The sequence below is a fragment of the Magnolia sinica genome, chromosome 15 (genome assembly GCF_029962835.1).
Source record: "Magnolia sinica isolate HGM2019 chromosome 15, MsV1, whole genome shotgun sequence".
NCBI classification, from domain to species: Eukaryota; Viridiplantae; Streptophyta; class Magnoliopsida; order Magnoliales; family Magnoliaceae; genus Magnolia; species Magnolia sinica.
This window is the reverse complement of record NC_080587.1, coordinates 13,215,333-13,229,921: the sequence shown is the minus strand read 5'-3', so window position 1 is coordinate 13,229,921 and position 14,589 is coordinate 13,215,333. Positions and strand designations below refer to the sequence as shown.

Sequence of the window (14,589 nt, the reverse complement as noted above, 5' to 3'; positions counted from 1 at the left end):
AGAACTCGCAACTTACTTTAAATAGTAAACTTACTATTTATGAACGGTCGTGATTCCTACTAGTGCGCATGGTTTTTGGCCAAAAATAGTAAGTGTCCTATTTGGCTTCACCACGATGTTCTCCTAATTATTCTAAGAACTTTTCATGTTGGGCGCAACTCCTAAAGCCCAACGGATGAAGAGTTACAATCAAACTAAAACTTACTATAAATAGTAAAAACAAAATTAAAACAGGAATTTACCATTGATCTGATGGTATTTTGCAAATTCGGCGTGGGTAACCCAACAGAGAGGGGTTGGGTGGCTAAACTAGCTCGTCCTACCCCAAAATCATATATAGTACATCTGATAGCTCATTTCAATTTGCGAGATACGTGCGTTTTAAGTTCTAACAATCTGAATCATCTCCGTCTCTGATGGGGCCTTTTTTGACCCATCTTGGTTATGAAAGTGTCCGCGACCTACTCTACATCACTCTCACTGGCTTGAAGGCCTCTGCCAACACTTCCCTCTAAGGCTTACTCGAAATCCTCACTGCCTCTGAAGGCAAACTTCCCTTTTATAGGCATGCAGAGAGGGTAGGTTCGAAGTTCATGCTGGTTTGAATGCAAGATTAGGTTCATGTGAACCATGCCATCCTATGAGTCATATATGGGCATGAATGATGGCATGAATGATGGCACGGATGATGATATGGATGATGTCATGATTACTAACGAATACAACCTCAGGTGGGATGCAGATCGCGTCCTACCCCCGTCCATCTCTTGCCCTGAACGGGCAGTTCTGTGGGTCGGCCCACCGTGATGTATTTGTTTATCCAAGCCGTCCATCCCTTTTTTCAGATCATTTTAGGGCATGAGCACAAAAATTAAATAGATCAAATGCTGAAATGGACCACACCACTGATGACTTTTGCATTTAATGCTTTGTGCATTTAATGCAACCAAGCTAATTATCTGGTGTGGTCCACTTGAGTATTGGATCTGCCTCATTTTTATACTCATGCCCTAAAATGAACTGAAAAAAGGGATGGACGGCTTGGATAACCAGATACATCACGGTGGGCCGGCACAAAACTGTCCATTCGAGGCTAGAGGCAGGCGGAGGTAGGACGCAATCCGCATACCCTCAGGTGAGCTGTGAGGTTGGACGCAGATTGCATCCTACCCCTACCAGATGGTAATCCGTCCAGGCATGGCTCTGTGAGGCCCACCCTGATGTAAGTGCTTTATCCACGCTGTCCATAGTTTTCCTCAGATAATTTTAAGATATTATCCCAAAAATAAAGCAGTTCCAAGGCTAAAGTGAACCACAAAGTGGGGATTTAATGTCCATCATTAAAAACTTCTTGGGAGCTAGAGATGTTTCGGATCAAGCTAATATTTGTCTTTTCACGTCATCCACGTCTACATGACCTTATGAATAGGTTGGATGGTATAAAAATAAAAATAAAAAATAAAAAATAAAAAAGCATCACGGTGGCCCTTAGAAAGGTTTCAAGAGTAGGTGTCATTCTCACTGCAGCTTCCTTTGGTGTGGTCCACTGGAGCTTTGGACCTTCCTAATTTTTAGGATCAAACCTTGAAATAATCCAATAAAAGCGATGAACGGCATGGATAAAACACTTACATCACGGTGGGCCCCACAGATCCCTGCCCGGATGGATTACCGTTCAGGACGGGTAGAACGCAATCCGCATCCGGTGAGGCCATTTGAGCTAGAAGCAGATTGCGTCCTGCCCCTCCGAACAGGGATCTATGGGGCGCACCGTGATGTAAGTGTTTTATTCACTTCATTCATCATTTTTATCATATCATTTTAAGGTGTGAACCAAAAAAATGAGGCAATTACATGGCTTAAGTGGACCACAAAGTGGGGATTGAACTTCCACAATTAAAAACTTCTTTTGGGAGCTGGAGAAGTTTTGGATCCAGATGATATTTGTTTTTTCACTTCATCCACGCCTACATTACCTTATGAATAGGTTGGATGGTAAAAAAAAACATCATACCTTTGGTTGCCCTTAGAACGGTTTCAATGGTGGGTGTCATTATCACTGCAGCTTCCTTTGGTGTGGTCCACCGAAGCTGTGGACCTGCTTCATTTGTGCGATTATACCTTAAAATGATACGAGAAAAGCGATTAACGGTGTGGATAAAATACTTACATCACGGTGGGCCCCACAGGTAGGACGCAATCCGCGTCCGTTTGAGATGAGCTGATGTGTCAGTGAGTGATTACCGGACACACCGTCAGAGAATTGCCGTTTGTATCAGTGAGTGATTAGCAGACATACCGCCGGAGAATTGCCATTTTTATATTGAAACGGCTATGACTCATCCAGCGCTTGTCGGGCCAGAACCCCCAGCGGCTGAAGCGCTGCAGTTTTTACATTGAAACGGCCGTGACTCTTTGGGTAAAGACGGTAGCAATTCCACCGTTTTGATGTGCAAACTGAGGTACACTCAATTTAGTGAAACCTCGGTATAAATGGGGTGTCTACAGCCATTGAAAATTTCTTTTCATGGCCCATACTCGGCACATGTACAGCTGGACGGTTCTGATGAAGGGGCCATCTTCACATTAGATATCCTCATGTGCTGCATGAAAATAATGTACTCGTAATATCGATCCCTAGTGGGGGTGCCTAACATGGAGTGTGTGTACTGACATGGTTGTGTACTAGCAAGAATAATTAGAGCTATGATGAGTACGTATGGTGCCTCTTTATTTTTTCCGTTCAGAAACATATGATGAGTCCCTTAGGGTTCGGACGCTACCCGGCCTATTAGGGTAAGTACCGAAAAAAGCAGAGGTATTTTAGTTTTCTTATACTAACTAAAGTGTACTTTTACAACTAAGGTTTCTTCTCGGCGAATGAACTCAGTGGGTAATACCGGGGTTCTAATAGGCCCCAAGAACTCTTCTAACACACTAACCCAAAGTAAAATTAAAAAAAAAAACAAAGGAGTTTTTTCATACATTCGTGGAGTATGATGCTTCATATGCATGCACTCAAATTTGGCATTCATGTCTTATATATATATATATATATATATATATATATATATATATATATATATATATATAGGAAAAGGTACTATGGGCTCGACCTCATGATAAGCTCCCGTAAGGTCGAGGTGTGTGGGCCCCACCATGAGGTCGAGTTGTGTGGGCCCCACCGTGATGCGTGTCGACCATCAACACCGTGCATTTGATGGGTCCCGTTTAAATTATGGAATATCTCAAAAATCAGCGAACTCAGGTGGGCCATACCATCTAAAATCATGTGAAGACACAGTTAAAACATATAAAAGCACTTGGTGGGGCCCACCTGAAATTTGCATGTGTTTGAAACTTGGTTTGAACCCTCATCCAAGTGGGACACACATAATGGATGGGTTGGATTTGCAAACCACATCTCGGTGGGCCCAACAATTGATTATGAATGTTTTAATGGTGCACGGCCCCTCTCCACTTTTGTATATGGTGTGGCCCAACAAGTCACGGATTGACTTGATTTTTGAGACCTAGGCCCATGATGGAATGGTGCATCTGACTGATGGGGTAGATGTTTGAAACGCATCACAGTGGGGCCCACACAGCTCGACCTCATGGGACCGACTCGTGAGGTCGAGCGCATGTACCTTTTCCCTCTATATATATATATATATATATAACTAAAGCTAAACTGTCCAAATCGTGGGACCCAATGACTATATGTAATAAATCCAAAATCAGATTGTTTTGATGATCCTAACGTCTTACTAATGGACACCTTTTTTTTTTTAATTCGGACCATTGATTAGATGTCCACTTATTTGGATGGTAAGATCATGCAGTGTGAACTTCAGTTTATGTACCCACCTAAAGTGGGTCCCACAAACTCAGTTTATGTACACATCTAAGGTGGGTCCCACGATTTCTGTGAGTCATATGCCATGTGTTGAATTTTCCAACGGATGCGTAACCATCACACACACTGCAAGAGCATGACTACACAGCCGCGCCGCCGGAGAAAAAACAATAATTAGGGGTGTCAATGGGCCGGGCTTAGGCCTAAAATTTAGAATTTTGAATATCTGGCCCGAAGGTCCGGCCCGAAATAGTTCAAAGTCCAGGCCGAGGCCTACCCAAGCCCGGCCTATTCACAGCCAATCAGGAATTAGGTCCTTGTACATCCAACGTGTACTGTTATGATGCGCCACTTTCTACGTATAGATCTCATGGTTAGGAGATCCAGACCGTTAACTCGAAGCAACCCACAATGGATGGGGAAACCAAGAAAAATCCCTGAGAATAGATGATTCTAACCCTTGGATTGGTGGTCTAAAAATGAAAGGTTATAAAAATTTAACAGCTCATCTGATGCAATGCTTTTTGGGAACCATCCATGGTGGAGCCTATCATATCAACGGTCTAGATTACCCAACCGTGGTCTCCACTCGTACACATCAGGACACTATCTTATAATAACTCCAGAAAGAGGAATTGTGGAGTCCAGAAGCATCGAACGGTGAACAGTGCTCACATGACGCGATCATCATAATTGTAGCAGTGGGGCCCATGTATTATTGAATCCGAATCCTTGAACTCGCCAGACCATGTCTGACAACCCCAATATATTCTATATTGGGAATAATACCTGTAGTTGTCTTTTTCTCTGGACCGTTGCTGTACTTTTTCTTAATGGCCCATCAATGACATCAACGGCATGGATCATAGAACCATGGGCTCCATTTCCGGATAATAGCGCATCATGACCCACTATTTACTGTCCTGTGATAGTTCATCACCGTTTCAAAAGTGGTGGTGACTCATGTACTCACACGTGGCATTCATGCATGTCTATCCAGACTATCAAAGTATTGTGGATGAAGCATATGCCTAAAACCACAAACATCAAGAAATCCTAACCATCCAAGTCATTGGCTACCGAATAGTCAGTGGTCCGAATTCCAAAGGAAAATTCGGATGGTTAAGATCATATTATCAGTGTAGCTTTTGTTTGCGCTCCATCAACAACTGGGTCAGTGATTTGAATGGTCTAGATCCCCTTTACAACTATGCCATCTATACATCTGAAGGGTCACTATCAATTTTAGAATGGTGGTGAACTCTCACAGTGAGCCGCTCCCATTTTCTGGATAATTACTCCTGTGATAGTTCATCACAATTTGAAAATGGTGGTGACTGACCCTATTCACACGTGGAACTAATGTTACGTTATCCATATCATCCAAATGATGGGGCACACTTCTGATAGGCTATATCCATAAAATCACAATGATCAAGCAATCCTAACCATCCGATTAATGGCTATCAAAATGAAGAACAAGAGTAAAATTTTGAATGGTCCAAATTCCAAGAGAGAAACCAGGTAATGTTTGGTTCAGATAAGCGATTTGGACGGTTTGAATTGATATACAACTATTCATGTCTACACTGAAGGGTCACTGGGATTGTTGGAATGGTGGTGAACCATCAGAATTCCGAAGGATATTAAACCCAAATAAAATACTACCCCACCGAAACTGGATGATTGGAGGGACTAACATCCCATGCTGAGGGTCGTGATAGAAAAACAGACGGATCCATCTGGTTGGTCCCCAATATATGGGTACAAGTTATTTATAGAGAAATATTAATATACTGGAATTTCATGTGCAATAATTGAGAAAAAAATAAAGGGTATTTATGATAATATATTGCGATCCAATAATTTGATTACAATAATGGAGTGAGGTTGGGAGATTGTCTCACCTGAATTTCTTTATAAATAGCTCAGCCACAGGCACCCTTTTCATCTCACAGACCTCTCTCTCTCTCTCTCTCTCTCTCTCTCTCTCTCTCTCTCTCTCTCTCGCTAAAATGGCCACTTGCCTTGTGTCCTCTAACGAGAGAACGTAAGCCCATCCCCCTTCCTCTCATATTCCACCTAGCTATCTATGTAACATATGTGTATTTGTGCATTCATCTCTCTCTCTCTCTCTCTCTCTCTCTCTCTCTCTCTCTCTCTCTCTCTCTCTCTCTCTCTCTCTCTTCTCTCCATCCCCCTTCCTCTCATATTCCACCTAGCTATCTATGTAACATATGTGTGTTTGTGCATTCATATCTCTCTCTCTCTCTCTCTCTCTCTCTCTCTCTCTCTCTCTCTCTCTCTCTCTCACACACACACACACACACACACACACACACACACATTCCACCTAGCTATCTATCTAACATGTATATGTACGTATGTATCTATGTACTCTCTCTCTCTCTCTCTCTCTCTCTCTCTCTCTCTCTCTCTCTCTCTCTATTTTTTTTCTTGTAGGTTGTGAATCATTCTGGGTTAGTCTACAATTCTCTTACATTATCTAAATTTCGGAAAGACTATAATACACACATTGTGTTATTGATACATTCACTACAGATTGCTCCATTAATGTGGTCGCTTTCTAATCCATAACTGTCCAAAACTAACTTGTGTGTGGCCCACCAACTTACTGGCTTTACACGCACTGAAGAATCACTAACACTGAAAAAAACTCAGTGCAGGAGCTTTCACCATGTCCTTCACCATATTCATGTTTATAAAGTAATTTTCAGAATTAAAAAAATATATATGTGTGAAACTTGCCGGCGCGCGCTATCTTTCACACAACGTGTGTGCCATACAACATTATAAAACACGATGAGAAAATCTTAGGGCATTGAGGTGGCTTGAAAATAATATTTCATTTCATTTATAGAAGTTAGGAGATATGCTAATGCTTAAGTCATGTCTTAAATATACATATGTGGATTATTTGTTATCGTGTTTGAGTCTCAAAAGATAGCACATGTCATTGTCTGGGAGTGTTCACATCCATCAAAATGGATGGCAATACAACCTTCCATTTAGTCATATACATCAATCTCTCAAGTGCCTATGACATCCAAGCCGTTGAAATGGTTGAATCCGGCTTGAAGATCATTGGGTACAAAAACAGAGATAATCCATTCATCAGGTGGACCACACATATACATTGAGTCAAGTCATTGGTGGTGTATTGTTCTCCACGGTCTTCCATGCGGGGCTAACCTTTCTGACAACTCAGATGTCTAGACATGATAGGTTAATTTCTTATATGAAACTCAATAGATGGTAACTTTGTGGTCCACTCAGATGAATGCAATCATAACTCATTAAAGAATTTTAAAATTGGAACTGAAATATACTTATTTTATATTATCTTTAAATTTTAATCATTTAGAAAACCATTTTTATGGCTTAGTACAGATATAACAAGATTATTAGGGTTTTGCTCTTGCCAATTAATCATTGGGATTACACATTTTTATTTAATTCTTTTTATGGATTTTGATTGATAGAATCAACGCGATGGTGGCAATAACAAGTGAAAATGAATGCGCGGCTGAGATCCCGCACGATGTTGCTGAGATTGTCATTGTTCGCCACGGAGAGACCACATGGAATGCCTCTGGAAGAATTCAGGTAGTACTCTACATAAGTCATTTACACCCTAATACAGTAAAATACAAGGTGACTGGACATGGGGATGGTGCAACCAACGATCAAGATTGTCCATTGAGGACCCCACTATTGATTGGCCAGCGTATGAAAATTACACTAATGGAACAGTCCATGCGTCCAATCACACACATATATAAGGAAAAGCCAATGTCGTTCATCTTCAAAACATTGCTTCAAAGCTTTTAATGAAGTGTAGATTTGGTCTATACTTGTATCGATATATATATATATATATATATGAAAAGCTAAGTCTTTATCTTCATGGGAACATTAGCAATACAGGCACTCTTTTTAAAACTTTTAATAATGTAAGGCAATCACTTGCTGATTTTGTATGTGTATGTGTGTGTGTATATATGAAAACTTCTCATGAGGTCGAGCTGTGTGGGCCCCACCGTGATGTGTGCCAAACATCTACCCCATCAGTCAAATACACCAAGACTTGGGTGGGCCACACCACATACAACAGTTGAGAGGGATTACCCTCCCATTAAAACATTCGTAATCATTTATTAGGCCCACATTCGTATTCATTTTTAGGCATGTATTCACATAGTTTTAGTTGGTATTGCCCACTTGAATATATATTTTTGAAATATCCCGTAACCTAAGGAGGACCCATTAAATACACAATGTTGATGTTCGAAAGGCATCACATGGGGCCCACATAGCTTGACGTCCTGAGAAGTTTTCCCATGAGATGACCGTATAGAACCATTTCTATATATATATATATAGAGAGAGAGAGAGAGAGAGAGTAGTATATCCATCCTAAAGGTACGGTAAATTTAGCAATGTCTTTAAAGCTTTTAAATAACGTGTCACGGTCTATCATCAGAATTAATGCATACATTACAAAATACATTGTATGGTCCATTCTTTTCAACATTATTTATTTATTTTTTTCCTGTTTTTGAAGGGCCAACTCGAATCGGAGCTAAACGAGGTGGGATGGAAGCAGGCGGCCGCAGTTAAGATCTAAAATCCTGTTATTTTAGAACTTTCCCACATGCATTCGTAAAAATAATAATAATAAGTAAAAGAAAGTTTTAATTTAAAAAACCATGCATTTCCCATTGAAAGGATTTGCAAAGTTTTTTTTCCTACCATGTGCATAGGGCCCACACAAACTTATTTAGAAAAGAAAACATGTGATGTTGTTGCATACTAGGCCAGATGTGCGTAGTACACTTTTTTATATGTGGAGCAATTTCCATTCTTTCTGCATGATTGAAATTTTTTATCATTCAGATCTTTCTCTTCTCTACTTATCTTGATGATATTTTAACGGTCGGATGAATGCGACATGTAGATAGCGGAGAGATTGGGGAAGGAATCAAAGCCGACAGCCGTGTACTCATCTGAACTCAAGCGTGCAAAAAACACAGCGGAGATGATCGCTAAGAACTGCCACATCCATGAGGTATGTTTGAATTTTCATTTCTTTCTCTTATTTATTCCTTTGTCTGAAAAATGATTAATTTTTCTCCATGTATGGCATATTAACAATTTAATCACTTCATGAAATTCTAATTAATATTATTATTCCATTAGTGGACAGTCTGGCAAATGGGCCATAGCCCAAATTACAATGATTTAATGATCTGAACCATCCAAATTTCTAACATTCAGCTGTTAGGTGTGGATTGTCGCTCATTCATTTAGCCATCCATTTACTGACCGCTGATCAGATGGGGACCATAGTTCGATGGTCTACATTTTAAGGATATCTAACGCATGTATGGTGAATCACCAAAAACGTGTCCCCCTCTTTAATATGACCCATCATTTATTATTTATTATTTTTTTATTTTTTTATTTTAATTTTTAATTTTTAACTTTTTTTTTTTTAAACAGGTGATTGAAATACCTGAATTGAAGGAGAGACATGTGGGGAGCTTGCAAGGTTTGATATGGGGAGAGATTGAAGAGAAGGAACCTGAAGCATACCATGCTTTTTTCTCATCCCAAAATGACCTAGAAATCCCTGTAAGTTGTTTTTTTTATATAATAAAATATAAATAATATTTTCAGAATCGAATCGATTCAAATTTTGAGTCGTGACCATATTGAATTATTTTTTTTTTTCTCAATTCTTACTGAAATCTAACCGAGTCAAGTCGACTCGAGTTTTTAAACTATATATGGTGATAACCATGAGCCTAGTTATCTTCACATCTAGAAATTTTTATACATTGCTATGAAATGAAAGCATTAGTCATGTTGAAGACATTTTATTGATTTTGTCGAAACTATAGTAGAAAAACTCGAAAAAACCTAACCCAACTCAGTCTAATTGATTTGACTTTAGCTGGATTTTATCAAGACTCGAGAAAAACTCAATTTGGTTCGAGAATAAAATTATAAAAAATAAATAAATAAATAAGAGAGAGAGATAAAAAGATAAATACGACTCAATTCAACTCAGCTGGTCGAGAAGATAATATTTACATATTATTATATTAAAAATATTAAAATTTTAGAAAAAAAAAAAGGAAGAAGAAGAAGAAGAAGAGTGGTCTTAGTTACTTGACTCGACAGACATTCCAGTCGGTTGAGTTTTTGAATTCTTAAGCTATGAAGGAAAACTACATTTTGAGTGCGACAGTACAAAAAATGTATATATGATTTTTGGAATATTTCTTGTTTGTTTATTTATATACCTGATCTGATGAAGGGTGGCGGAGAGAGCTTTAATCAGCTTTGTGAGAGGTCTGTGGGTGCTCTTGAGGAAATTGCCTCTAGACACAAAGGTACTCTCTCTCTCTCTCTCTCTCTCTCTCTCTCTCTCTCTCTGAGCTTGGACCTAGAAATTCCTTAAAAGGCCCACGACATGTGATCGTGGGCTTGAAATTCTATTCTATCATAAACAGGCCAATTTCAGGCCCATATTTGACATATCTACATATCAACTCCCAACTCGAGCCCAGAACAGTGGGGCCCACTTATGAATCATGAGTGAACCTGGTCTTTGATTTCAGACCAAGTAAAAATCATTAAATACCTGGTAGCTTGGTTGGCCCCATACCATCCCCCGACGTCTTGGTCTAGACAATAATGGCCCATGAAAGACAGAGAAAGCCTGCATGTCCACAGACGGCTGGCAATGGACTGGGCCCAGGCATAGTAAAAACAAATATCTTCCCAGCCCAAGTACTCGAAAAGCCTCATATCCATGCCCCTAGCTTCAACACGAGAGATCCAACGGTTGTTATAATTGCATTTGAAAAGTATCAATAAGTTGTGGGTCTTTCACAAATTCTCATTTTTTGCTCTCTTCATGGGCCCATCCCACCCCATTGCAGGCGAACGTGTCATCGTGGTCACTCACGGGGGTGTACTGAGAGCAATCTACATGTCACTCACCCGTGAGCCGACTGCAGGCAAGGTGTTGAATGCATCAATCAACATCCTCCATCTCTCGGAGAAGAAGTGGGCCTTCAAGTCATGGAGTGATGTGGCCCACCTCAACGAAGTGGGCTTCCTCCAGCGCGGCTTCAACGGCGACGCTTTGCCGCAACCATAAGTGCGACTGCATGAGCTAGAAATTTAGTTATTATGGTGTATTGTTGTAATTTGTTACTAAGCATGGAGTTGCGGTTATCGTCTTTGGGCTGCACATTTACCATGCTGTGTTTGTTCTATGGCCCATTTGTTGTGCGAGAGGTTTGTATGAGATCGTGTATGTTTATGAGCTATTATTATTATTATTATAATCATGCCCTGTTCCTTGATTTCATCTTTATTTTTTCTCTTTTTAGTTATGGTGAAATACATCATTAGCTGATAAAATGCATGGTGTGGATGGTATGATCATCATCGATCTAGATGATCCATCAGGAGGGGTCCATTGATCTGATGCAACAACCCAAAACATCACACAGATGATCTTTTGGCCAATGAATGTGGACAGTTGAGATCAGATAATATTGGCCCATTGCAAAATTCTGGCTATATGTTATTCTTCTGGTGTCATTTGCCTCGGTAAATATCTATCCGATAATGCTCGGAAGCATAGTGCATTAGGATAAGATAGCTCAGGTGGCTTAGATCCACGCACTTCATTAGTATGTCCCCACTACACAGATATCCTGGCCTCAAATTCAGGCTAATCCACTCATTGGATGGTCCATATGTACAGACGGTTAGAAAACTGCAAAAAGATGGGCATAGGTTATACTCTTTGGGTTGCCTGATGATTAGTGGACCTGATTGATTTTGGGCGAGGAAATCTCGATTGTGGGCTGTGCCTGATGGGCCGCCTGGATCGTGGACCTGAGTGACACAATTACCCATGCTATTAGAATTGTACACCGAGTCGAGTTAGCTCCGCGAGCTTGCTCAACTCGCCTGATCTTGAAACTAGATTCAGACCGAGTCGAGCTGGTTTTTGGGACTTGAAATTTTTTTAGTCAAAGTTCGAGCTTGCCCAAGCTCGACTTGACTTAGCTGGAACCCTTACTCGAATCGGTTCGGTGACTCAGTCATTTTGATCTTAATGTTGCTCATCGAATGTTCGATGAAATGCCTCAACAAAGTGTTGTTTCTTGGACTATGCTTAGATCTTGAAATAGGTACTTGAGGAAAAATTGAATAAAGAAATCCAAAAAAAAAAAAAGCCTTTACATCATAGGATTGCCCTCATAGTCATATATTGATCTTGATGCTTCGCACCAGTGTTTAATGAAATTCCTACAAAGTGTTTTTACTGATTCACATTTGAAGTGTGGAATATTGAAGATACAGTATATGTGTTTGAGAAAATGTCACATAGGCTCGAACTTAGATCAAGCTGGCCCGAGCTGTTGACCGAACCGAACCGAGCCAAGCTGGCCATGTTGAGAGCATTGCACAAAAACCTTAGGATCTTGCCTCCCAAAACACTATAATTGTGGGATAGAATAAAGCAATGAAATAAATCAAAACACAAACCACACGACATAAAGAATTTTACGTGGAAAACCCTCGAATAGGTAAAAAACCACGGGACCTAGTCCAAAGCAACAATTCACTATGAAATAAAATGTTACAACCGATCACAAGCACACACTGCTTCGATCAAACCTTCTTTACTCATGTAGGAGTGGATGAACAATAAGAGAATAATGAAAACAAGGAGATCTCACCAATCATGAGGACGTAGAAATGCTGAGATGTCAATTGCGCAGTAGATCACCTCTACGAGTAGAATCCTCCCTTCCACAAGCTTCCTCTCTCTATTTTCTCTTTGTTTCTCTCTCTCATCTTTGACGTGAATCACTTTAGGAAACCTTAGCATGCCCTAGAATAGCCTAAGGGACCCTTATTTATAGTTTAGGAAACTCTCATTTTGCACTTTTACGAAACTGACTCAAATTTACGCAGTCCGCACAAAATCCGCGCAGAATCTGTGTAACCCTCAACTAGTCAAGTCAGGTCCTCGACTGGTCGAAGAACCCCTTCAACCGGTCAAGCTTGACCCTCAACTGGTCGACACCAAAAAATACAGCTTGCTGAACTTTGAGTCGAGCGAGCTCCGACCGGTCGAGCAGCGCGGTGAAACAAGATTTAAGACATCCGCTTTACAACAGGCTGCACTATCTCTCCTCTAAACTAAGGAGGAAAACCCCATCAGGCCAGTCAAGCTCGAGTACCAAGCCGAGCCTAGTTCGAGATGGGGTTGGCTTCCGGCCCAAGCTTGACTTGGTTCAACTCGTGTACAACTCTACACAATGCATTTTGCAATCAAAATCAGAGTGATCTCCAAGCAATAAACACGCACCCTTGGAGGATGACTGGACTGATTGGCGCCTCCTCTTGGGAACTCAACGGTCCAATGATCAATGAAGTTCACCCACCAGTAAGCTGACCAGAAATGGTAGCCTGCTCCACAGTTTTTCAGAGAGAAGTCAATAGATGGGCCATTGATTATTCAGGACAAAAATGGCTTAGATTGACGGCATGGATGGGCCATCAATCATTCAGGACATGAACAGGTAAGATTGAAAGCATGGAAATTCTATGGGAGGGACTGACAATCAATCCCAACCCTAAAAGGGGTGATGTCAAATAAAAGTCGGTCATTGAACTTTCGCCAAGCAATCATAAAAATCTTATAAACCTCACCGCTCAAATCCTATAGAACTTACTAAAATTTCGGACCTGTTTGGATGCCACTTAAAAACTGAGTTCATCTCATTTTGAACTCATTTTAGTAAATCGTCATTATGTATCAGAGATTGTGATTATTGGTTATCAAGATTATTTTCAATCCAAAAAGAAACACAATCTCTATGCATAATTAAGACTAATTAAAATGAGTTCAATTTGAGATGTGGCACCCAAACAGGCACTTAGAATTGGAGGGTAAAATATATGCTGAAATTTTGTTATTCACAAAGCAAATGGTCCAAGTCAAGCGAAAAAAAAAAAAAAAACCATAATTAACGACTATTTATTATCTTGGTGTAAGAATTGGGAGACACACAAAACATATATATATATATATATATATATATATAGAGAGAGAGAGAGAGAGAGAGAGAGAGAGAGAGAGAGAGAGAGTAATGCTCACACACAACTAGTTGGACATTACTTTTTCGTCCAACTAGCTATGCATTTAATGAAAACTTTCTTATTAATTAATGTAATTAAATGCTTTCACCGCACACTAATTTGATTTTAGCATGGAAAAGTGACCACCGCTTGGGATGGCCCCACCATGGTGTTCATGTAAAATCCACCTCAACCATTACCTAAGTTACCCAATGTTACACGCAAGACCCTAAAATCAGCCTCATCAGTTGTTCAGATAGACCACACGATTAAAAACAATCTACAAGAAATGCTTACACCGGAGACTGTTTCCCTTGGTGTGGCCCCACTGAAATGATTTATGAGCCTTCATTTTACCCATCATGTCTAGAATCTGGTGTGGAATCCAGTGGTTGGAATGGATTTCACATGCTCATCACGGTGAGCCTGATAACAATTAAGGGTGGATGTCTCTCCCAACTGTTTCTATTAGTATGGCCCACTTCAATAACATATCAGTCCGATTATTTATTTATTTTTGGCTCTGGACC

At 40.2% G+C, this 14,589-nt stretch overlaps 1 protein-coding gene across 1 annotated transcript; it reads left to right on the top strand.

The window, feature by feature from the left end:
- Nucleotides 1-5,749: 5,749 nt before the first annotated feature.
- Nucleotides 5,750-11,259, top strand: LOC131226603 (metal-independent phosphoserine phosphatase-like). Its single transcript, XM_058222175.1, has 7 exons — nt 5,750-5,909; nt 7,363-7,486; nt 8,445-8,495; nt 8,838-8,948; nt 9,383-9,514; nt 10,203-10,278; nt 10,831-11,259. Exons 1-7 carry the CDS (start codon nt 5,875-5,877, stop codon nt 11,049-11,051), a joined length of 750 nt encoding a protein of 249 aa, XP_058078158.1. The 5' UTR covers nt 5,750-5,874; the 3' UTR covers nt 11,052-11,259.
- The last annotated feature ends 3,330 nt before the right edge of the window (nt 11,260-14,589 follow it).